The sequence below is a fragment of the Egretta garzetta genome, unplaced genomic scaffold (assembly GCF_000687185.1).
Source record: "Egretta garzetta isolate BGI_Z169 unplaced genomic scaffold, ASM68718v1 scaffold41, whole genome shotgun sequence".
Lineage (NCBI taxonomy): Eukaryota > Metazoa > Chordata > Aves > Pelecaniformes > Ardeidae > Egretta > Egretta garzetta.
In genome coordinates this window covers 773,452-799,802 of record NW_009258755.1, presented here as the reverse complement: position 1 = coordinate 799,802, position 26,351 = coordinate 773,452, and the positions used below count along the sequence as shown (strand labels likewise).

At 37.6% G+C, this 26,351-nt stretch overlaps 1 protein-coding gene across 1 annotated transcript in view; it reads left to right on the top strand.

Annotated features, from left to right (window-relative positions):
- Window positions 1–26,351, top strand: part of COL25A1 (collagen type XXV alpha 1 chain) — a gene marked incomplete at its 5' end in the record, with an annotated part of 325,700 nt that overhangs the window by 183,112 nt on the left and 116,237 nt on the right. Inside the window, one exon of the mRNA XM_035888891.1 lies at window positions 14,405–14,422. Within this exon, the coding sequence (XP_035744784.1) occupies window positions 14,405–14,422 (18 nt within the window). The remainder of the gene's footprint in view (window positions 1–14,404; window positions 14,423–26,351) is intronic.

Genomic DNA, 26,351 nt, shown 5'->3' with positions numbered 1-26,351 from the left:
TACTAGCTGCATGTATGTTTGTACCTTTTAAATCTGGTAGGTGCATGACAGAAGTATCTGAATGGGTTTGCCTGTGCAGAATTTTATATTCCAGTATTTGAGCACATGTGGCAGTGAGTAGCTGAAGGCACCTGTTTTGGAGTCTAAGTTTTAATGCAGTGCATCTGCACGAGGTTTTTTTCATATGCTGTATACCAGATGGAAATACTGCATTTATTGACTAGGACTAGGTATGAACATTGGCATTTTGGTTATCCTGGAATTGTTCAAACAAAGCTTTCATTGACCATATGATAGTCAAAAGAGATTGGTTTTTTTTTTTTATCAACGTGTCTGTTTATAAACACTTCAGTACCTTGGCTTTTAGTTTTGTTCTCTTTTAAAACCTTTGTAAGTGCTCTCTTCTCTTTTATGGAGATCTATCCACTCTGATTGATCTCCTTCGTTGTCAGTCAAAAGGGAAGTGTCTCTATGGTACCTGTATCTTAGTTCCCTGGGAGCTGCATTCAAAATATGGTCTTTTATAGGCAGATAAAAGGAGCATGATAGTCAGATTCTTCTATTCTAATGGAGCAAAAATCGATTTACCTACCTGCTCTTGAGTTTTGTTAATCTTCCAAAGCTGATGGTTCCACTGAGGTAAGGTCAGAAATTGGCGCCTGAAGGTTAGTTGTCTATGATACTGTTATTTACCAAAAGGCTGTATTTTTACTTTTACTTAATGGACCTCCTTCCCCCTGAAAAGAGACAATTTGTAGAAACCAAAAAAAAAAAAAGTACTGAAAGAAGATAAATGGATTTTTTCATATTCTGTAAAGCCATCAAAACACAGATAACAAGGAAGATTGTTCTTTAGTAGAGCTTCAGTGAGCAAATGGATTCACTTCCATGGTGGTGTGAGGAGACAGATTCTTCAGAATTATTCCAAGAGAACAATAATCTAATTCATCAAAGTCATCATGCCACAGCTGTTACAACAATCTATCTCCCGCTGAATGCTAGCCAGCTAATTTTTGAGAAGTGACATTTTTCACAGTTTATTGTTTTCTCATCAACATGGCACCAACCACATCAAATATATTCACACAGTGATGTTGGCATTGATGAATTAGCCATGTGCTTTCTATTTATGGATACAGGAGTTTCAATTTCTTCAGGAGAAACAAGAATTTTGAGGTAGAATGTAGGAGATTTCTCTCTGGTCTGTGTGTATGCTCCCCATGTTCAAGTACTTGTTAAGCTATGCTGGAATTCAGTAGGATAATGAAGTATTTTTACGGAAACACATAGTTCTGCAACCCTTCACAAGGCTGTTTTTATGGATGGATGAAGCATGTGGGGGTAAGCACTCAAGATCCCAATTTTAGTACAGTTCTTTTTTTAAGAGTAGGCAATTACAATGTGAGTGTTTCTCAACTCAGTGCACCATTTATGAGTCGCCAAGATCAGGCAGGTTCATTTTACAATTTTCTTTTTATTTTTCCTCCTGAAGGAAGCCTCTGAGTATCACTTAGGTATTTCATACTTGGAGTTTTAGTCTACAGTAAACAATGTTAGTCAGTGGTAAATTAGAATGAACTAAACCATAACAGAGTCCACACGACTCCGTTCTTTAATGTAACTTGAATGGGGAATTACTATGTTGCTCTTACCCTTTCTGGGGTCAACAGTAGTTTCCCTTTGCAGTAATTTGTCATATAGGTATGACCATACAAATATTGCAGATGATGATGAGATGTACAGGCTACAAGGAGAAAATGAACGTCTGTCTGGAAATAATCTTCTTGCTAGCCTGATGTATGAAGACAACAAAGGTGCTTTGCAGTTTGGGGTTCACAGATTTGGCCCTTTTTTCCTATATACTTTTGATGTGCTCAATGTTGGCCATGCTAAACAGAAGGTTGTCTGCCTGCAGTATTTTAGAAGAGTTTGTTCCAGCTTACATCTGCCCAGTTCTTTCTCATGGATTTTTAAAGAGATATTTCAGCAGGGAGAGCCGTCACAGTGCTCAGATAATCAAAAATGCATCTGCACCACAAGAAACTGCCTGTCAGTTTTCCTGCATAAACTATAAAAATAAAAAGTATCTCTGCAATTATTTTTCAGCTGTGAAATATGCTTTTGAAAAGCTGTGACTATAATTTTTCTTGCGTAGAACTCTTTGTACTCCCTTATTGTTACCATATGCAGCACTTTTTTTGTAGTTCAGCCACTCTCTGAATAGCCAAACTCCAAACAATTTTTCTTTCTCCAAATTGCTTACTTCTAGACATAACCAGTTTATCTTATAATTGCAAAGGAGCTATTAGAGTATTCAGACTGCATGTAGGGCTCCCAGCTAGGAGTCTCGTAATCTAGAATGATGTTGCTCCGAGGAAAAGTTTTGGATACCGTACCTGGCATTTCTGTTTTATTTTGGAATCTTTAAAACTGTCCCTCATTTCCCATCTTGTTCCCTTATTGATGATTTCCATCATCTAATTTAGGCTAATATGGACACTAGAGCCACTTCATGAAATTCATCGCTTCAGGTCACATGTCTTTTTATTTCTTGAAATTCAAAGAAACTGAAAAGTATGAAAAAATGCAAACATTTTCTTTTCCGTAACAAGAAGATCAAAATATGTATCAGATTCCTGCCAGTTCTGCTTGGCATCTTACTATTAGCATTGGCTTATTGCTTTACATGCGCATGCTGTGTATTTCTCTGTACTGAAGGCACTACGCTTGACAGGTGGTTTAAAATATAAATTGGAATAAATTCTGATTACCTTTATGCTCATGAACTGAAGTCTCAACATGGAGAGCTTTAGTCTAGGCATGGTGTAGCTTTTCTTGCTGACGGAGGTGTAGTCTGGAGCCTTAATCATGGTGCTGCTATTCTTCATTCTCCAGGTTTTATCAGGACTTTGATTCTGAGTCTCTTCTATGCTTCCAGGATATGCTTTGAGATCCTTGTTGGCTTGATAAAGGCAATTTTGTAGGAGTTTTTGATGAGAGAGTTAATACATGGCTTGCAACCAAAGGAGAGATTACTTGAATTACAGGATGAGGCTATCAAGGACTTAAGAATGCACTTTTTTCTTTCTTTCTTTCTTCTTTTTTTTTTTTTTTTTCCTTAGGTGAATGTAGGTTTTCCATTGAAATAAAAACAGTGTGGTGTATTGGGGAGGGGTCATAGATCAAATCTTGAATGATTAATTTTGCATCAGTGTTTTGAATGAATCTAGGAGAAGCAAGATGTTGTTTCTGAAGGCTGAATGAGATAAAGGTTCTAGCAGTTCAGGCGGGACCCATAAGCTGCTGGTCAAGAAGATCAAGCAGCCTAACAGTGCTGTGAATTTTGTTGTTGTTGAAAAAAAAATCATATAAAACTCTAAATCCCTACCTTGGAAAACATTTCTACTTACTTTGCAGTCTCCAGGTGATGATCCATCTAGCTGAGTTTTATATCTCAGGTAGTAGCTAATATGAACTGCTTGAGGGAAGAATTCAGGAAATTCTGAAATGGACCTCTTTGAAAGAGCCTTGCAGTGCTTCATTTGTCTCTGTCAGTAATTTTGCTTTCTGTGGTAAAGGGGTGTTAGATGGCAGGCTCATCTTTCTTGTATTCTTGTAGTTCATTCGTTTTCATTGTAAAGTTTTCCCCAGCCCAAATGATCTGAATTATTTGGAGTTGTTTCAGGTTGGTTTAGTGCATTTTTTTTCTCCCAGGTTTGGAACAAGTGACTTCTGTACCTGGGCTGTTCGCTTCACATCGCTCTTAACAGTAATCACTTCCAGTCATTGAAAAAGAACCAATAATGCTTCATCAGTAGGAGAAATTTAGCCAAGCTGACAAGCTTATCGTACTCATTGCCCACGTAAGCGCTAAACTAAAACTTCACTAAAAAGAAATCTCATCAAGCTTGCTAGGAATACTATATTACATCTAATTAAAGTCAGCCTTGATAAACCTGTAATTAACTAAAGGAGAGAAAAAGAGAGACATGGAGATAGATCATTTAAATGGTATCATGATGAGGAAACCTGACAGTTGTGGGTTTTTTTAACTTCTATTAATCTTGAACTGAAAAGGCAATGCATCATCTTTCACCTTCCCTGAATTTAGTGGGGATGATCTGCAAACTCACTGTTTGAGACAGATTTTCTTTTTTTTTTTTTTTTTTTTTTGCCCCCTGGATAGGTGTTTCTAAACTCAGTCTGGCATAGTAATTGGCATGCAGCTCATACAGCTGCTGTAAAGTTAGATTCCTGCTTTCTTCCGAATCTCCTGTTGTATGTGCATTGACATAAGAGATTTCAGGCAGCTGCAAGTAACAATTTGACAACCGAGCTTACTGATTTCTAAACAATTGTTTAGAAATGTGGAATAATTTAGTCACGTGATTTAATCAGATAAGAGTTTCTGAATTCTGAAATGCTGCTGTGATCGTCTGAATTAGTATATCTTAAAACTGCCAGATGTGGGATGTAAAAGATTTTTTAAAAGTGACTGAGGGATATTTTCACATGATTTTTTTTTTTTTTTTTTTTTTTTTTTTGACACCTCACTTTTAATTCAATGCACTACAAACTGAGTCCAGAAAACACTTGTATGCTGCCAGCTTTAGCTATGGCATTGTTAGGTCTCACTGACTTTATTTGTTGGGCCAACAGTGGCCACCAGAAATGTTGAAATAACCTCAGCCAGTTATTTGTGCCATGAAATAAGTTCCAGTAAACTGAAACACAGTCTGGCATGGTGTTACTGGGGCTCTGTTCCGTTTTCTGTATTCATGTCTTTCTCTCGAAGATGCAGGTGCTTCTGTATTAATTTTGTGCATGCAGAGCATTTCAGACACCTATGTTCTGCATTGGGAGAGAAATTTTTTTCTAAAATTCTTGATTTCACACCAAATAATCAGGAAAAACAATGACTCATCAAAGTTTGAGAAATCATTACATGTTTGGAGATGATAATTGGCCTGCTTGTAATTTATTTATACACAAAACCAGAATTGCAATAATTTGCAATGTCAAAATTTTTCCTCATTCTTTCCACAGAGAACATGTTTGCAACAAATACATTTATCTGCATAGTACCATTGAATATAAAGCTACCAAAGTTATACACTGTTAAAATATGCCGATCCATTTTATTTAAAAACAAAAACAAAAACAAACTTCCTTTAGATTAGAGGGTGGTCTGCAGTTTATAAAGAAGAAATTATGTCTGTTTTTTGTTTATTACATTATCTCCTGGTTCACAACTCAGTCTTCTGATGAGTATTCCCTAAATGAAAAGGATCACTGAAGATGAGTGGAGAAGTTAAGAGTGAGAAGATAATCCATATCTTCCTCTTTTCCTTCCCTTGGAAGATTCTTTTATCACGTAGAGGTGATATCTTTTCTTATCGTCACTTCTCGCTCAGACTTGTTTTAAGAAATGAATATTGCATTAAAGCTGTCTAAAGTAATAGTACTGGCTATCTTTTTGATGGGAACACTAAAGGTTTCTGATGCTTTTGCTTATATATTCAATTTCTAACAGTAACCCCTAAAACCCTTAAAATATTTACCTTGAGAGTAACCCATATGTAAAAGGTACTGCTTCAATGGAAGAGAACTGATTCGGAGAGCATTCAGAATCTGGCTAAAAATACCTTTCTTTGAGAAACATTATATTTACAGTATTCTTGAGGAGTGGAAGCTACATTTCACAAAATCAGACTTAAATGGCACTCATATTCCCCTTCCTCCCATGTGTTATCTCTGTCCCTATTAGGGTTATTAGATAGGTAGGTAGTGCTAAGTAAATAGTTGGGTATTATTTGGAAAAAAAAAAACCTCTTCTGTACAAACATCTTTGCTTTTGAGGATCTTGGAAAAAAGTCTATGTAATACTGTAAATAAATATCCGGTAATAGCATACATTTAAAAATGGTAGTCAGAACCTAGAAAGGAAATGCATAGTCCAGAAGAAATAATTTCAGTACCATCTCTAGGATCTACAGTAAGTGAACAAATAGCCAGTGTACCTGCCTGATGTATAAACCTACTCTCTCTCATGCTGCATTTTCTTTAGTTTTCTAAAATGTTTTGCAGCGATTGTGTTCTGGAAATATTTGGTACTTCACAAAAATTACATGCTAATCTGTAGTAGCAGCTACTTAGAGAAGAAAGCAGAAAATAGTTTGAACTCTAGAGTGCTCTGAACTCTATAGAGACAATCAAATTTAAGTCAAAGCTTGAAGTCTTTCTTTCAGAACAAATGAAAATGTCTTTGAGTATTACGTGAGACTTCTGGTGTAATCATATAAGGAATTTCAGTAAATACTGTCACACGTAGGACTTTCATCAGTGCATCCTCAAGCCTTGTATACTATTTCAGCTCATCTTTCTTACCCAGCCTGTACCAGTTGTGGAAATTCTGATTGTTTCCATTTTTGAAAAGTGTTTTCATAGAATCACTTTGGTTGGAAAAGACCTTTGAGATGATCGAGTCCAACCTTTAACCTAACCCTGCCATCCCACCACTAAACCATGTCCCTAAGCACCTCATCTATCCTTCTTTTAAATACCTCCAGTGATGAGGACTCTACCACCCCCCTGGGCAGCCCGTTCCAGAGCATGACAACCCTTTCAGTGAAGAAATTTTTCCTAATGTCTAGCCTAAACCTGCCCTGGCACAGCTTCAAACCATTCCCCCTCGTCCTATCATCTGTTACCAGATCTCTGTTTCTAATGTTGGAAAGAAGTAATTGAGGAAAGAAGGAAATTACGATGTTTTGCTGTTAAAGAATTAGTATTTTTGTAGTGAAAGAATATTATTCATTTTCACAGTAATGATTTATTCAGAGATTTTTTTTTTTCTCCTATAGGACAGTATGTCTCAAGCAAATTTCTCTTTCTTCTCCTATTCTATAAAGCAAATCCCAGAAGACTTTCCTGGACTTCAGACCAAATAGTCCTGATAAAAACGGAATCACGGGGGAAATTCCTATTATTTTCAGTTGTGAGCAGGTGCTTCTTTTCAGCCTACTGGGAATTCCTGATTCTTCTTTACTGATGCTCTTCAAGAGGTTACACATAGTCCTTTGATTCAAGTGCACAAGCTACGTAGCATGCATAAAGAGCAGGCAAAAATTTAACAATAGTTAAAAAGCTTATCATTGTAAGGGAACACAAATGGAATTTTTTTTTCTACGATAAAGAAACATTCCCTGAAAACATTGCCTATATGCAAACTGCAACCACTGCTACAGCTGCAGGGGCTGTTGGCTGGTCCCTCTAACCCAACAGTTTGACCCTGTAATGGATTTTCCTTCTACAAATACTTGTATCATTCTCTTCTGTATTCATTCATCATAAGAAAAATTAAATCTTTTGGGCTAAGCTTGCAGCAGACCAAACAGTTAAATTTAGCTGTTGGCCCACACAGCCCTCTGGGGATCTTTATATACTTACCGTGACCTTACTGGTGAGTGTTTTAACTGGTAATATCTGTACTTTGCTTTCTAGTAGTAAATGTATTCATAACGCAGGGTTCAGCTTAGCCTTCGTTTTTACACCTGCAACAGACTGTGTGTGTAAATATTACTAGATAAATATCCTGTAGTACAGTGCTAGAAAAATCTGGGAAAGCTACTTATTTGCAGACTTGCCTTGTTTTTTTGCTGTGTACAGTACCATATTTAGAAATTTGCTAAATAACTATGAGAAAATGAGTAAGTGCTGTATGTGTGCTGCATGTGTGGGATCAAGAGGCGCTGAGGAAGCATAAGAATAAAAGCTGTCCTTTTAATGCACTGGGAAGTGTTGCTTTCTGTATTGGGTACTGGGGGAGAACTGTTCAGAGATAACATCTGAAAGATATTGTAGGTCATCCCAACAGTCACAAACTTTCCTAGGACATCAGCACAAAAAAAGGTAGTGGTCATGCAGACAACCAAGATGCTGGTGAGCTGCTTTTACACTCTCAGCATGTCATCTACCCATGGTGTGACAGGGAGCCACAGTTAGAGCTGGAGGGAAGGGCAGGTAAAGGGGTTTATTCCTGTAGGGCTGCCCAGACACAGTAACTTGGTATGGGATCTGACAAGTAGGCCAGTGCACAGGCTTCTTAGGAAGCCAATAATGTACCAAAAATCATGAGTTTCACACTACGTACATCCAACCAATGTCCTCTTCCATACTAAGAATGTCTGGAGTTTTTGGCAGAGCCCGTGATCTAGGCTGGGAGAAGACAGATAGCTAGGGAACTCATTAGGCTGATATGGCATCACTTTTTCATAGTGTTTATTACTTCCTTGATAACTGGTTGAACTGGCACAAACATATGACTACAGTACCTATTAGTGCAGAAGGTAGGAATACGCACTCCTGGGTGAAGGGGTCAGCAGGACCCCTGCAGGCCTGATTTAGACTCAACTATTACACTTCGAGTTTTGCTTGCAAGCCAAAGTAGTGCTCCAAAAGGGGGCAAAAAGCAGCAAAGATAAAACGGATCAATGTAAAACCAGCAAATATGTTATCTGCTGTCTTCTCAGCAACAGTGATCCAAATCAAGCAACGTGAGCAACCGGTCCTAAGGGGCCGTATGCCTAGGGAAGGAAGGCAGTCTTGGCCTGCAAAGCTCCGGGGGGAAAGTCTGGCTGCAGTGCTAGCATTTAAGAGAAAGCTTCTCTCCAGCAGGTGTAAATTAGCATCCCTTTCATATGGGGCAAAGACCCGAGAGCTCACATTTTCAGCCTGAAAGAGGAATTCAATGGCAGCGACAGCTTATCTGCCTACTCTTATTCCATTGTCAATGAAAGGTAACTTGACTGTTCTTTTGTCAGAAGACATAGCAATTAAACATCAAATTTAAAATTGATCCAACTTTCTCTAGTCCTCTTCTCTCTCCTGTGATCACCTAAACATGCAGTTGATACAGAACCAGTTGCAACAGTATACATCCACGTTAAATCCTTTCTAGAATTTTCATCCATAAAACAGGAATCAACCTCTGGACTCTGAAGGAAGGAAGTAACTTGTAAAGTATCAGCAAGGATAAGTCCATGTTTTCCAAGGTAAAAAAAAAAAACAAACAAGCAGGATCAGGCACAGGACTTCTTGGCCAAAGCACAGGCAGAAATCTTTAGTACCCCAGGGAACTGTGTGAGCTGAAGTTTCTTATTAACTATCATTGTTATAATGTTAATTTAAGTACAGATTAGTTATGAGTTTTTAAGTGTTTTCTCTTCCCATCTTGCAGCCATGTGACAAAAGCATTCAGTAAATAGGCTACTTATTTTGTTTTCTTAGTTATTTAAAGAAAAAAACACAAGCCAGATGCATTATTTCATATGTTTGGTTATGTTGTGCCACTGTGATGTGCCAAACTAACAATTCCTTCACTGCGTGTTGAACCTGTCTTTTGTTAAACATCAGCTATTGCCTGGCTGCTTCCCACCATGCTGTTTTTATTAATTCTGTTTAGGTCTGTTTATTTTGTTTTTTCTTTTTTATGCCTTTGTTCTCAAAATATCTTTAAGGTATTGCATTTAACTGCTGACATAGAGTTATTCATCTTCTAAAGCCCGCAGTATTCCCCAAGTCTGTATATTTTTTCTCATCTTCAGTGTTCCTCTGATTTAACTGTTCCATTTTGTTTTGACTTTTTGATTATCCCAGGGTCCGATTGGTATGGATGGAAAGCTGGTAGGTGATTTGTTCAAAACCAGTGTAATTTAGGTCTTGCATATATTCCCTCTTTGCTTTTTTAATTGCTCATGCTGAAATGTATATTAATCACATATTGGCTTCCTTTGGCATAACTTATTCCAAGCTCAGTAGCACAGATTGTAACAGAGTGCCGAAAAGCCACTTCAGCCCTGTGTCTGTCCAAGGAAATGGAGGTCAGCCGTGCTACTCCCGTTGCCTTGTCATCTTCGATCTGGATTAGGTTGGAAGACAGATGTTCCTACTTGGGTGCTCTGTCCAAAAAATGCCCCACAAGGGTAGTTTGGTGGTGCCCTTCACACAGCGGGATATTATTTCTGACCACGTATCTGTGGCTCTTCCTGATTTCCTTTTTCCATGGGTTCTTCATTTTTGTGTTTTAATTTCTCTGCCTGCATTTTGTTGGCTGATTAGATCCGAACAGCCCCAAGTCTAATTTTAAATGCATTTGTATGCTATCCCAGATATTCTTTAGGGAGGTGCTACTTGAATTAAGTTAGAAATAGCCTTCAGTTTTATACAATGCATTTGTAAGTATATTTGTGTTTGTATATGTATTTGTTTATCCATATATTTGGTTGTATGAGCCTGGAAGTTTATGTTCCCAGCTCTTTAAAGATTAAAATCATGCAAAGCTATGAAAATCCAGTTTCTGCACTTTCTCATGCTATTGTTTTTCCTCCCTGTCTCTTTTTCCTTTTCCAGACAGCCCTTTTCTCTGATACCCTGAATACATCTTCTCTTTTCTGTCCTTTCATTTGCTACAAGCCCCGTTTCCTCTGCAAGCTCAGCTTGCTAAGTTGCAGTGTCAACTTCCATTTTCTTTTCCCTGGACTTTTTCCTGTGCTCCTTGATGTCTCTTTCTACTGTTAAGTAGCTTTTCTGCAATGTTCGCAGCCTCCAGTCAATATGCTTTTTCTTTAATCTCCTCTTTCAGCAGATTGATAGCTTACCTGTTGACTTCAGCTAGACCTGGCTACACTATATATCTTTTCTTTTGCTTTTAGTATTATTTACATATCAGCAGCTAATAGTAGGTTGAATTGCTAGGAAGGGATTAATTATCAACCATAGAAGACCTTCCATCATTATAATTAGAACAGGCTGCCAAACTTAACCCCTTTCTTTCCTGCAAAATAACATATTAAGTCAGTAAATAGGAATATAGAAGAGAAAAATTGTTCTGAAGATTTTGCTGAAACCATGATATATTATGTAGCTATACCCACTGTATCATGCAGATTTAAAAAAAAAAAAAAAAAAAGCAGCAATCAGTAGTGGGTAATGAAGTACCTGAGCAATGATCCAGACGTTCAGAGCAGCAGCCACTAAAATACACCTGATCAGTTATTGGTGTTGGGACTGATCTGTAAATGTGTGCAAAGAACAGCAGCCAGTTCATAGCTACAATCAATGAATCAATTTTAGGGTATATAACACATTTGAATAAAGACATGTTCATTAGAAGAAAATCAGAGTAATGCTGAATTTTCAGTCCTGAAGAGTGTTTTCACCCTGTTTTTTATCTAAAATTTAGAGAAGTACTTCCAGCTAAAGCATTTTAATCCATGAGTAATATGCCATTGGGAACAATTTACGCAGAGTGATTTCAGCAATCCTGGAACCCTTTGGGGAACACAAGCATATTAATTGAGATTGAGCTTGCTCAAATGAGTTATAATATCAGATTGTATTCATGTTAGAGGGTTTTTTAATGAACACAAAAGTAACTCATAGAGCTTTATTCCTGATCCTTTCACAACACCCAAAAATGAGAGAAGGCAAAATGAACAGCCCCTTTTTTGTCTCCCACTTTGAATGGTTGTTGTGTGACAATGACCCTTTACAATCAACAAGGTCAGTATCGGGATGCCTCTTTCTACCTGTCCCTTTGTAAGCGGAGCTGAAGAGGTCCATAATACAGTACTTGCTGCATCCTCTGGTTAGTGTCACTTACTGGAGCGTTAGTGAGAAGGGAAATCATACTGTAACTGCAGTAGCTGGTACCTAAGAGTATTTAAAAATACTGAAGGATTGGGAACAACTGAAAAAAACAGAAGATAATTACCTTCACTAATGCAAAGTTCCTTCCGTGTTCAAGGACCTCATAGCCAACAGGATAAAAAAATCCTGCTATGAATACTTCTGTATTCAGCATCTGCATTTACAGTTAAGTGCAGGATAATTGCAATATTGACAGCATATATAAACTAAGAGAAACGCAACTATTACATTCCCCACTATCTCATAGAGTTCTGTGTCACCATGAAAAACAATTGTCCTATAAAAATTCAGTTTCCAGCTTTCCTCTCTCCGTATTGCAGAACTGATAAAAGAGTAATTACAAATGCACAATTACAGGAAGGCAAACTGGTAACGCTGTGGAGATTGAGAGTAGGAAACACTTTCACGGCAGCATGATTCTGCCCCTGGCATTCAGTTCAGGGTATGTTTGTGTTATGTGTATATGTCCCTCATACCATACATATAGCATGTGGACACTTAGTAGCCAGTATGTGTAAATTAGATTGAAGAAAAAAGCATCAGTTTTCAAATATTTTTTGTTTATGTATATATATTCTCTTTATTTGCTTTCTACTGCTTTAAATCAATACTTTATTGAAACATTTTGGTGATTTCAGACTTTAAGGGTTTTTTTAATATGTATATCTTGGAGACAGTCTAGTGATTTGTTCAAAATGTATTGCAACTTTAGATATACTTGTGAAGCAAACATATTATGAGTTAGTATATAAAAGTTTGCTTAGTCTCAGTTTACTTAATTTATACAAATGTATTATACAGGCTGTCCAAAACTGCATCAGTAAGCAATTCCTGATGATCTTAGGTTCAGATATAGCATACAATATCTTAAAACCTGCTGTGATGGGAAGATTGAGGTAAAGGCTGAGAGCTGAGGAGTCCCAATCGTATTCATTAACCCAATGTGATGTGCAGGTTCATAGAACTGAGCAGTTCAGAAAATTTTACATCATATTAGAACTGGCAAACCTCAGCCAGTATATATTTAATTTTTTTTTTTTTTTTACTGAAAACTTCTATAGTGCAGAGTTGTTGTAAGGAACTAGTACAAAACTGCAGCATCTACAAGGAATGCTTTAGGCTGCCTTCAATGTAAGGATTAGATAGCCATAATAATTCTGTATTTTACCATGATTCCTCTGTAACTTTATTTCTGATTTTTGTTATATTAAAAAAAAACCCTTTAAAAATTTGCATGTGAATTAAAATATGTTTTTCTGCTTTTTAATTTAACACAAAAATCTTATTAGTTACTAAAAAAACCATTTTTCTTCAGCTGCTTTTCTTGCAGATAATAGTGCCCAGTTGACATGTGTGTCGTGTGTCCCCCCTCCCTACCCCCAAAAAATCATACAGAATCACAAAATGATTGAAGCTGGAAGGGACCTCTGCAGGTCATCTGATCCAACCTCTCTGCTCAAGCAGAGCCATCTAGAGCAGGTTGCTCAGGATCATGTTCAGGTGGCTCTTCAATATCTCCAAGGATGGAGACTCCACAGTCTCCCTGGGCAACCTGTGTCAGTGCTTGGTCACCCTCACAGAGAAAAAAAGTGTTTCCTGATGCTTAAATGGAAAAGTTTGAACTCTGTGTAGGAGTACCTTCTAGCTAAAGCGAAGAGGTTTTATAACTTATAAGAAGTCTCTATGCTCAGTTTCTTTCTACAAAAGGAAATGTAGTTTCAATCCAACTGAAATAATATTGAAGTGTCATAAAATACTGGAAGCTAAGCTAGCTCTAGGAGTTTAAGAAATTCTCTCTTTGCAGGGAGAACTACATAAATATTTGTCTCTGTCTTACAGTGTGAGCTGATTGTCTGTGTGGTTGTAGTTCATAGTCACAGCTACTATACTGTTTTGTAATCTAATTCTGCTTCATGCAAATAATTTGTGGGGTAAAATAACTGATGACTTTCACTGGCTTTCCTAGGCTAGGGACCTTAGTGATAGGAGGTCTGCTCTGTAAGGGCTTGCAGCAAGAGTTACGTACACCTCCTCAGTGTGCAGAGGGTGCCTCTCCGTTTGGCCACGGGTGGTCCAATGGTGATGATTAATAAGGGAGAGGAAATGGGTCAGCTACACCTTGGGCTGGCTGATGAGCTCAGCTACTGCTGACTTGCCGGTTTAAATATTGGTTTATATTTGCTTGAAACTGTGGTGCTTGCAGCAATGGCAAAAAAGACTTGTTTGCCCAGCAATGGGTTCCTCCAATTTTTAAACTTAGTTCAATAGGCAGTAATTAGCACCTCCTTGAAACATGGGGGTGAGCCATAATAGAGACAAAGCACGCAGTGGCTGCTTCTAAATCAGCTCAGCATCTGTGGATTCTTTCTCACTTGAGAATGATTAAATTAGGTCTTTTCTGTCATTTCTAAATTGTATTGTTCTGACTATCTAAAGAATGAAGTTTCTCAAATGCATGTTCAATGACGAGTTATTGTAATTTATTTCTGGAATCAGGTAATCGCAAGAAAGTTCATCAATTTGAATTAAAACATTCAAATTCAATACAGACTTAAGAGTCCAGAATCTGACTTCAGTATGGTTACTGGATTTTTTGTTATCTCCTTATTAGAGAGTACTGTAACTATTTGCTACTGTTTAAGGAGTTAATTCTTGTCATATCTTTCCATAACCTTATCTTTTTCTTGTATTTCAGGGTCAGCCTGGTCCTCAAGTAAGTGCCATCTTTATTTTCCTACATAAGAACAAACTCAGGTTATCTAAAAAGTATTTTGATGGTTTTTTTAAAATCGTACTGTAATAAGCTAGAAACTGGTAACCATTGCATAATTCAGTAAGGCAAATATTTCCCAAGAGAGAAACATGGGCCCCCCCACATGGTTGTCTGCGTTCCCTCAGCTGTTTGACCAGATGGTGGGGTTAACAATGTAATACTGAATAAAGCAAATCTCCTAACTATGGCTTGAAATTTTGCCACCTAACTTTAAAGCAAGATAAAATAACTTAGCAAATGTGTAGCAAATGTAATACTTCAACTGCTTATTAATCACATGCTAATAATGTTGCTATAATCCAGGCAGCCCTCAGTTATTTTAAATATTGCACTGCTAGCTATTTTGATTAATTATATACACTGCTTTAATTAGTTCTGCTTTATTTGAGAATAGTAGGACTTTGTCTTGTGAGCTGTAATTGAAGATGTGGAAATCTAGGGATCTAACTTCAGTTCTATCAGAAAGGAAATGTTAGGTATAGCAAAAATTAAATGTAAACTTTTTGAGTTAAAGAGCAGTACAGAAATGTGGAAGAGCAAGGAAACTGGAGGCAGGGGGAGGAGAAAGCCAATTCCAAAGCCAAACTTAGAGAAATCAATTGAAAAATTCTACCTTTTTGCATGCTAAAGATGCATTATGGGAAGTAAACTCTGGTCTGTGGGACTGTCTTAGCACAAGCGAGTTGCCTGAACCAGGATTTCCTTGAGGGCCTTTTATATTTCAGAATCATAATTGAAAGTTGAAGTATTATTGGCTGATAATTTTTTTAAGTTAAGATTTCCTTACGGGAAGCAAGCATTTTCCTCAGATTTTTTTTTGTTTCTAATCACTGTTTTCTGTTGAAAGACAGTTGATGTTACAAGCCTTCATCCCACTCAGTTTGAATGCCCAGTATCCTTGCAGTGCCAGGCTCCAGTTAACAGCGTTATATAAGTAGTCCGTATGATATTGGAAATTACCATCCCCCATAGCACTTACATTTCACAGTAGGCTCTTGGTGTGTGGCCTACAGAGAGAGGTATCTTTAGCCTCTGTGCTGCTAGGGGTCAATGAAGAGAGAGATTGTAATTCTGCATGGCAGTCTTGCTCTGTTGAGGACCTGAGGCTGTTACTTGAGCCTGCGGGCTGCCCTCTCATAGATGTTGACTTGTCACCCATGCCTTTTCCCTCTGGGTTTGGACCCCCATCTCCCACATTTCAGTTGCTTGGGGAGTGTCTTTTGCTTATGCTTGTAAACAGCTTCTCAGCCTTTGGAGGTCGTATCTCTACACAAAATGCAGTGAGGCAGCTGTAAGCTGTTTCAAGGGCAGAAAGGCAGAGAAGTCTTGTCACTATTGTAAGAGAATTGGGGTGCAAACCATAGGAAAGCACCTCTAAAAATCCCCCCCAAATTGTATCAACTTCTCTGTGCCCTGAATGATTATACAGAAAACACGTACAAGGTACTAGGACCCACAAGACTTAGGGTGAGAATTCTTACATCCTAACTTTAATAGTTCCTCCCAGTGGAAATGCCCATCTGTGCCATTGCCATTGTTCTGAGCAACGCTTGCCATTATTCTTAATGCTGCCTTTTCCTCCTTTTCAGCTCAAGATGCTTGTATTGTGGCAGGGGATATGTATGTACTCAGCCATTTTGACTGTCTGACTGAGTCCAGGGGTAATTCTTGCAAGGGCACTGGTGACGAAGTCGTAATGGTGTGAGACAGAGCAGGATTCAGCTCTAGATCAAGATGCCTAAACCTAGAAGCTTGTGTGTAGGTGTTGACATGTGAAGTGTGTCAACACTCCTTGTAGCCAGTGAAGGTTGAGTCAATACTCAGTGCACCTAGAGACCTCTTCAGCTCCTTGTAAACTCCTAGGGCCCAATTACATTTCCTACATACAGGTGCTTGCTGCTGCATGGGATGATCCAGGGTCTCCAGCCTAGCCTTTGGCCATTGACAGAAGGGCTGTTGGACCATTGTTGTATCTGTCAGTCATGGGCAGCTGTCTTGGATACCTAGGGAACCTCTCATATGACACTAGTTGCATACATTTGCGCCTCTTAATTATAGATTCTGATTATAGGCAGCTATGGAATCTAATAACCATTCTGCTGAATTGCTCTCTAGCTTATGTTGACATCTACGTGTCTTAGGCAACTACATGCAGGCTGTGCATAGCTCCCAATAGCTTCATGAGACAGCATTTTAAAAATGTTGAAACCTGTGGTTGAAATTCTCAAGATTTTTTAAAATTATTTTTAAAGAACCAATAGAAAACAGAACCTGTTCACATACAGATAAAATAAGTCAAACCCCCTCAGTTTCTCATTAAAAAACTGTTTGAAGAAATTTCAGCCACCCGTGATTGTCAGTAATTTTCCTGGTGTTAACTGTGTCCATGAAAAATCTGAAATGAAAAGTATTGATCAGTTTGGTTAGTAAGTAAAGGCTTCCTGGCTTCAAAGATCAGAATTGTTATGCTGATAAAAGAAGCATTTAGAAAGTTTTTGATGTCATAGCCGTGTAAGTCTACACTAAGATCAAAGATAAATTCTAATTCTATTTACACTCGGTGTTTTATTAACACCTATTCTTTTTTGCTATGATTTTGAAAAAGTACACACTAAATTCACCCAACACATACATAATTACTGAGTACAAATATAAATTCATAACAGATCAGTAACATCACCTACCTTTTTATCTTTGAATTTTTACTGCTTCTTTTCTTCAAAAATACACCACAAAAGATAATTTTGTTATGTGTTTTCCTGTTTTAAGTAAAAGGAAGCTTTATTACAACCCGCAAGCATTTTTTTCAGAAAAAGCTTATGATTCTATTGTATCTCTGAAAGGTAGAGACCATGATCAATAGCTAAGTCATTTCTAGCATAACTGTTAAAAAAATGAAGTACCTTCTTATGATTTTGGTTTTCTGTTAAAAAAAAAAGAACTGTTTCAAATACCATGTAAACCAAGTTTCTTTGTAGAAGAGCAAATAACAAAAATTTTGATATTTTTGCTGAAACTTAGATTCTGGCTTTTGAGTGACCCCAAAGAATACCTGCTTTTTCTTGTTTAGAATGTAAATATGTATTTAGATTAGCTTGTACTAGAAAGGTCTATTTTCCCAATAAATCTATACAAGCAAATTCTGCACATACATCTGCTATTTAATATAATGGAAGTATTCATGTTTGACAAAGAACAGAGTTCAGCTTCTAGTCTAAAGTTAATTCCATCAGAAATGTACTATCTGGGTAAAGAGAGAGGACTTGTTATTTTTAACTTTTTTTGTGGGTTTAGTAGTAAAGTTCATATAAATAGTAGAAAACAGTGCATTTAGTATTATGGTCAAGGAAGACAAAACGATCCTTTATGAAATCCTGCTGGAGTAAAACTATTAACAACTATAAATTTGGGGCAGGGAGGTGCTTTGGTGTGACTTTGTCTCAGCCAACCAACCATTTTCTTCCTCATGGCAATATCCTCTCCCTGGCCTATCTCTAGCACAACACTTTCTCTCTCATGTCAGCATACATGATCACTCTCTGTGTGGGACTTTGAGATTTAGCAGCCCCACAGATGCTTCTCCTTTCTCTTTGGCAGCCGTTCAAATCTGCATTAGAAATGGACAAAATACTGATGATTGAGGCTTGTTTTCAAGAGATTCTTGTTTTCCTGTATGTCAAATGACTATGGAAGTGATGTTATTGCAGGCTGAAATTTTCCAGTGTTGTGTGCATGATAAAGGGTTACCATAGCAATGCTGGTGACAAATGTATGCGTGTGTCTTTTTCACCGTCAAGCTTCAGGGTATGTGACTGGAGTATTTTTAATTTCTGATGGCAGAGATTCTGATTCATGGTTAGGCAGGCTATTACTGGCTTGCACTGTCAACAGAGCTGGTGGGAACCAATTTAACTTTTTGTTTTCTGTTTCTTGTCAAGGCCTGAGAAAAATAGCCAGCAGGACATAGGCCATAGTTTTGAGCCGGTTTCGTATGGCAGCAGTGTATGTAAGAGATGTGTTTATCACATCCTAGAGAACACTGTGGTGGTAGGGAGAATCCTACACCTTAGGAAAGAGTTGAACATCAGATAGCAGGAAGGATGGGAAGGAGGTTGTGTAAAGAAAATGTATTTTAAGTCCTGCTGTATTTCCCTTTCAGTTTCGGTAGTTTCGGATAGCCATCTGCACTCCAGCATTTGTTAAATACTCAGCACATTCAGTACTGGGGCGGTTGATAAGGCCAAGTGATTCTGTATGTCTTTTGATGGTTTTTTAAGCTATGGGCAAGCTACATAATATTCCTGTTGACTAATGCTGCAAAGTGGTCTCTACCTGTCAGACCGTTAGTGTTGGACATGCTGCTTTTGTTCTGATCACCATAAATTGATGTTTAATCTCCATGTTCCTTGTTCCTGGCAGTTTGCCGTTGGGAATACCTAGAATCTCTCTGCTTTCTCTCTGGAGAGTGGGGGAAGGAGGCAAGAAGTACAGTTATGAAGGACAGCATTAGCATAAGGCTGGAGAAACAGTTCATCACCTTGAGATACACGGTGCAGTAAGGTTGCTGCACCTGAGAGAAGCCCAGTGGTTGTATCCAAGCCATCAGCTGTTCACACTCTAGAGGATGATCATAGAATTATAGAATGGTTTGGGTTGGAAGGGACATCTAGAGGCCATCCAGTCCAACCCCCTGCAGTGAGCAGGGACACCACTAACTACATCAGGTTGCTCAGAGCCCCATCCAACCTGGCCTTGAATGTTTCCAGGAATGGGGCCTCCACTACCTCCCTGGGCAACCCGTTCCAGTGTTTCATCACCCTCATTGTAAAGAATTTCTTCCTTATATCTAGTCTAAACCTACCCTGTTTTAATTTAAAGCCATTACCCCTTGTCCTGTCACAGCTGGCCCTACTAAAAAGATTTTCCCCATCTTTCCTATAGGCCCCCTTTAGGTACTGAAAGGTTGCAATCAGGTCTCCCCGCAGCCTTCTCTTCTCCAGGCTGAACAAGCCCAACTCTCTCAGCCTGTCCTCATAGGAGAGGTGCTCCAGCCCTCGGATCATTTTTGTAGCCCTCCTCTGGACCTGCTCCAACAGTTCCATGTCCTTCTTGTGCTGAGGGCTCCAGAGCTGGACGGAGTGCTCCAGTTGGGGTCTCACCAGAGCAGAGTTAGAGGGGCAGAATCATGATCTTGTGGGGCATTTCTTCTTCTATCAGCTGATACCCCAAGCTCCTCTGTGACTCAGTTTGACTATGTAAATATGAGAATGATGTTATCTTAGTTTCATATATTTGTGTGTGTGCGTACGGACTTTGCCAGATGCCATCAGGCCATTATTTGAGTGTAGGTTATGAAATTCCTTCAATAAACTTTGTGCATCTTAGTTACTGTTTTACATAAGGAATTAAGAAGAAATTACCTATTTAGAAATCAGAATATGAGTTAGAAGTTGGTGTAAATTCATGGGGGGATGGACCCTATTACTGTGATCTTTCATTTAAAGGGAGCCAAATACCATTTTGCATCTAAAGATTTGGGTTCAGTTTTTTGTTTCTCTGAAGTGTCTTTACCAGCATGTAAACAGTACAAAGAGCTACTGCTTTGCCCATGTCCTGCCCTAGGTATTACAGATGTCAGGGGATGTGTTCAATACAGCAAAATAGAACTGTGACATCATGTCAAGGCAGGTACTGTAAGTTAAGGAGGAAATGCATTTTCCAAGGGGAAATGGTCCTCCTTTACCAAAGCCTAACAAACAATTACTGAAAGAGAATAAGGAACAGGTTTATTTGCCTTTCAAAGAAATTCTTTCTAAGTGAGTGTAAAATATTCGTAGTTTTTAAGTTTTCATATGCACACCACACATTTCCTGCCAACTACTGTGATCAAGTACAAACTAATTAGTTATACCTGTGTAAATGAAAATAAGCTTAGGCTTAGCCTGGGAGCATGGGCTCATATACAAGAGTAGAAATAGATTATTGTAGTGTCTTTTAAAAAATAGTAAGTCTCATCTAATGGCCAGGTAGACATTGGAAGAGAGCCAAACACAACATGTAAAAGTCTGTTTCTCACTTGCATCTGTACCAATAACAAGGCAAAATACTTGATCCCATTGCTGCTAATAACATTTTGCTATCAATTTTGAGATTAGAATTTAATCTTAACTGAGGTTATCACATAAATTCTCAAGCTTGTACTAAGTCTCATATGTATTTAGCAGGCAGAGCTTTACCACTTGTTTACCATTTTCTTTCCTTTCTAAAGCTGTAATAGAATTCCTGAACACTACTGAAATTGTGCGATCTCCTTAGGAAACACTCAGCCCATAGTAACTTGTGAACCTGAGGAAACAAATGCCATCATAATTGTTTTTCATTTTATGTTAGTAGCCAAATAAGAAGCAAGGATCTAGCTCTTGTCTCCCATCAGGTTTATAACTGTAGAGCTCACTCTTTTTGAACCACATCAGAGAATGTAGGAGGAGAAATAATGCTCAAAACTTCATTTACTGCCTGATGTGTACATAAATATTTATGACACAAAAGAGGCAAGAAATATGTTTCCCCAGAAGGAGTTTTAATGTATTTGATTGTTTTAAAGTATGTTGCTTTCCAGCTTTGTATGTAATAAAGCAGACATTAATTTTGTTAAAAGGAATTGACAACAACAATAAGCACTTTTCAAACATAAACGACTTTCGTTTCCTCTGGTAGATTTACGCACATGTGTAAACCAGGATAGCTGTGAATGTTAAATGCCTCTTCAGCTAGGCAGATGAAATTAGTGCAAATTAGAGGATTCTTTGCTTTGTGAAGAAGCGAGCACAGAATTGGAGATTTAGGGGCAAATTATGCTAGACTATCAGCTGTACCAAGACTAAGGAAGCACCACACATAACTTAAAAAGCCAAAGGGGAGTAAGTTCCAGGCATCAACAAGGAAAATTCTTGTAGCATTGGATATTGTGCTCTGCTTCCAATATGTTTTTTTACTTGTCTTTTTCCACCCTTTCGCCAGGATTTGTGAAGGAGCCTCTAATGGCAGATTAATGACTTCCCTACAGTACCCTGCTAGGTGAACTTGGTTGGGGATAATCAGCCTTGTGAGAGCTCTGTTCACCTAATGTCAGACGGCCAAAGCAGAGGCCAGACTCCTACCCCAGTTGTGCAACTGTGTTCTTTTACCTACCCTGCTAGGCATGCTTTTGAGTTACAATTTCAGTAACTATCTTTGGAAATCTTGTGCTGAAATAGATGTTCAAATGTTCCACAGCATTTCCTGGAACTGGTAATTTATTTCTGAATTGTTTACCTGATTCAGAGAAGTACCAGATTTGAAATCTGTTAATTTCACAATTACCCATTCAGATGAGGTTTTGATTTTCTACAAACACAAAAATAAGAATATTCATTGTATGAAATTCTGTGGAAATGGCTCTTCATGCAAGGTAATATCAAGGGATGCCCTCATAAAATGGGTTCTGTTGTTATGAAGGTGGCTTCAGGTGGCTTCTTTTACTAAACCTGAAGATCTCCCTCTAGAGTAGCTGTATGCCATAGATGAAGAAAGCTTGGAAGATAGATTCTTGCAACAGTTTGTTTGGCCCAAAACTTTAGAAGTTGATCCCCTCGTTTCGTAGTTCACATGGTGACCACTTTTGGTTTTTTGGAGCAATGGTACCATGTCCTAGAATAAAAAAAAACAAACCCAAAACTAACACATAAAACACTAAAAGAAAACACGAAGGAGAGCTTTCTATTTGTAGGGTGTTACCAGCTTCTCTTTATGGTGGCATCATTAATTTCTGAAAAGAACTGGTTTTTGTTTTAATAAAATAAACATAAAGGTCTGATCACTTGTTATATATGCTAGCATAAATGTCATGGGGAATCACACATTAGCATTCTACCTACTCATCTAGAAGTTGCAGCTGTCATCAGGGCATACTAGATCTTCTAAGTGAAGAACTGTGAAGCAAAAATGACTTGTAATCCTTAATTTGGTATAGCATTGCTTAGCTTAACAGAGTACATATGTGTACAAAAAAGCAATTGCAAGCCTAGTACTGTGGTTCCATTATGAGATGTACAAAGAGCTGTCAAAATATAATTAAGAACTCTGAAATATTTCTTGTATTACTAAATCATTTCTTTATCAAATGACCTTTGTATTTTCTTCATCCTATTCTACAGATGGCAGAAATACACTAGTGTGTTCTGTGTTTTATTAGGAATTATGTCAAAGCAAAGTATTGCACTGTGTTCAAGAATATTATATAGTATTTTACTATCCTGCTGCACATGTTTTTAATTCAGCATTAAACTCCTACTGGCTTATTGTTTTTACTGATCCTCATGCTGTATTCCAGCTCTGAATTCCAGTTCTATTTGTTGCAGATCCCAGTAGTTTCACTAGCTTTAAAAAACAAACAAACAAACAAACAAAACCCCCCAAAACAAATGAAAAGTTATATAAATGTGTATTTCATCAAGCTTATGGTGACTTAAAGATAAGTGTGACACCTAAGACCTTCACAAGGTTGTCACAGTATCAGAGTTTCCTTGATCACCCGTTGTAGTCCAGAGCCCTGGTGACTCTCTGTGCTGGAAGCTTGGAAGACCTGCAAACTAGAGCAGACCTGGGAGATTTGGATCTCAGGCTGCCAGATGGAAGCTTCAAAATTTGTATTTTCCATTTTAAAGTGACACTTTTGTCAATTGAAATTTGACTTTAAGCAACCTTAGATGTTAGCAGAAATGCTTCAGGTTCTTTATATTGAATTTGTGATTGCATGAAGAGCTGTGAAGCTGTGCTAATCTTTCCTGTAAATATGAGTCAAGTTTGGAGGAGAAAAAGAAGAAAAAAATAGAAAATGCAGTGATTCTTTTCATTGGAGTGTTTTGTGTACTGCCAGTAATGTTATTAACGAGCATGGCATGGAAGCGTCTATTCTGTTTGTGAGCTTTAATCCGGAGTTCTACATTTGAAAAAATGCTTTGGCTGTGCCTGCAACAGCATAGGAGTTCCTAATTATCTTTTTTGCTGAGGTCCATCAGTAACATTCAAGAGTTGTGAGGTGCTGAGAAACATGTAAGAGAATCACGTATTTTCAGAAATACAATCCAGTTGTATTGCACAGTATGTTCTGCTAGTGATCATTTGCCAAAAAGAATGAATATCCATTTAAGTGTACATATACATATGTGTGTAATTTCCCCTGAAGATGTTCTGAATTTTGTAGACCAAACTGTTAGTCTTGAGGAGAAAACTGTTTTGTTTTTAATAAACTTTATGTTGTCTTAAATTGCTTCCTGTATAAAGAAAGATGTTGCCAGCCTTAAAGGTTACAAAAATATCTTCAGTCATCTCACTTTTATATATGCCTGTGTATAAAAGTATGTGTATGTTTGTACTTGATGTAAAAATTCCTTTGCATTTATCCAGTGTTTCAACTCAAACCTTACCAATCCGAACAGTTCTCAAAATAGCTTTATGAAGCTCTATGTCACTGTAACTTTCCCCTGTTGTAAATGAGGAAATTGAGGAGGATAAATGAAGTTTAGTTCTTCTACTAGCATTTATTTGTCTTACTGTAACACATATTTTATATGCTAATTTTATGCGCTTTTATTTCTATATACTCGTTGACTTTGAATAAATTAATCTGTGATTAAGGGTTGGCACATCCCCATCAAGACTAGAGTTATGACTTACAGTGTCAAGTCTTTGCCTCTTTTAGCAATGGCTTGCAGCTAGGATAGTTTGGAGACATTTGCAGTAACCTAGCACTTACAGGTTATCCCAGATGAGTTTGTGCAGTGTAGCTTTTATCAGTACATTTGTCAGGCAGTTCTTGTAAAAAGGCTTTTTTGGGTACTGATGGAGCCTGGCATGCACAGAAACTATTTAAGGGTCTACAGGATGTGCAATGGCAGGGATAGAAAAGAAAGAAGGATAAGATCCTCAGTGAAACGTATGTTGGTATTTCACTAAAATACGTTTTTCCCAAGCATTAGCATATCCTCACATTTAAAAAGTTACCTAGGTTGTGAAATAGTTTCATTGCTCTTAATCTGTGGAGGTTATACTGCAGTCTCAGAAACCTTTCTATCCCTTGGGCTATATTTTACACGGCTATGGCTTTGTACTAATATTTTACTGCCATTTTCTTTCAACCATTCATGATTAAGTAATCTAACACACGACTTCTTTTACAGTAGCATTTTATAGTAGTGTTTGCAGAGAACACTAAAAGAGTATCTAAACCTTTATTTTGCATTCTACTACCTTGAATGAACAAATGTATCCTGTACTGACTAGTAAAGTTTGGAAAAGAAAAACAGGATGACATGCCTTTGAAATACTGAATGAAACTTAGGGCATTTCTACTGAAACAAGTGTGAAATCATCACAGTAAATGGAATAATGGAGTTGATCTCCCCTATTTAAAAGTCTGGTAAAATCCGTTTGCTGAAATTAAGTTTAATGTTGAAATACAGCAAATGTATGTTAGCTGCAAAACCTTGTTTGTACGTGAGCTATCCAGCTTTGCTCATTTACCTAAGTTTAGCCTTTATTACTTTAATGTAATATATATGCCCTGATATGATAAGAAGTACGGGCCAAAATTCTTCAAAAAGAGTACTGGGCTTTTAGTAGAAGATTCTTTGAAATTAATCTCAGTGCTTTCAATAACAAATTTTGGACTGCTTTTAATTTCTTCCAAAGAGGAAGATAGGAAAGTGGGAGAATCTATGAAAACAGAATGGTATGGGTATCGGTCACAACAATCAAACTGGTGGGTTTTTTTTTTCCTTGAATCGGCTTACTTTTATTTCACTAGCTGCCTTGTTTTGAAACTAGTCCTATCTCAAGTAGAGGTTTTCAGGTATTTCTATGATTTGTCTCTTTGTGATTATGATTTTTTGTAGAGCTTTAGCCTATGCAGCACCTGTTAATGAAGTACATAAATCTTCTCCTTGACCCAATTGTCAGTCAGGGGAGGAGCTGTCTGGTAGATATCTGTATGCTATTTCTCTACACAGTAGTAATGGAGACAGAAAAAAAAGTTTGAAAGATCCAGAAGGCTAGGGAGCTTGGAAGAGATATTTCAACGACCACAAGTGCTTCTCTTGTATATAGCGACTGGCAGTGGCAAATCTCCGTTGCTCTGAAACTCTTCTCTTCCCTTGCTTTCTTCCGTTCTCTGTTTTCTTCAAAACGCTTGAAGTTCAGCCTGTCATCCTCATCAAAAAGGTTAAGTCAAACCAAAAAGAGCAAATGAGCAAAGGACACTGTCATTTTGGCTGAATTATCCACCAGGCCATTAAACAATAAGGGAAGCATCAGAGGTCTTTGAATTACAGAAGCCTCTGTTCAAGTTCTAGGTAAAAAATGACTGAAATGGTAAAATGTGAACTACTGTTTCTGAAAATAACGGGAAGTTGTTAACTCCCAGTGAGGAGCTGTTTTCTTACTGAGCTTCTAGGAATAAATGAGAGTGCTGGCCTATGTATAAAAATCTACCAGAGGAAGTATAAAAAAAATATTTAATGGTCTATTTTTTATCTCAAAAATCTGCAAAAAAGATTTCATGAGTTTGATTGGCAGGAGGTGTAATTTTTTTTCTTTTCAATTTCTATTGTGTTGGTAAAGAAAGCCAGAATGTACTTCCATGATCCCTGCAGTTTTATAAGCCCTGAATTCCACTGGACTATATTGGGCTTCCTTTTAAGTCTTTTCCTTTTTTTTTCTTTTTCTTTTTTTTTTTTTTTATTATTGTTTTCCCAAGTTCTTATTTGGTTTTGGAGCATATTAATTGCTTCCATAAAGTAGAATGTTTTGATCAGGTTCAAGGCATCAATAC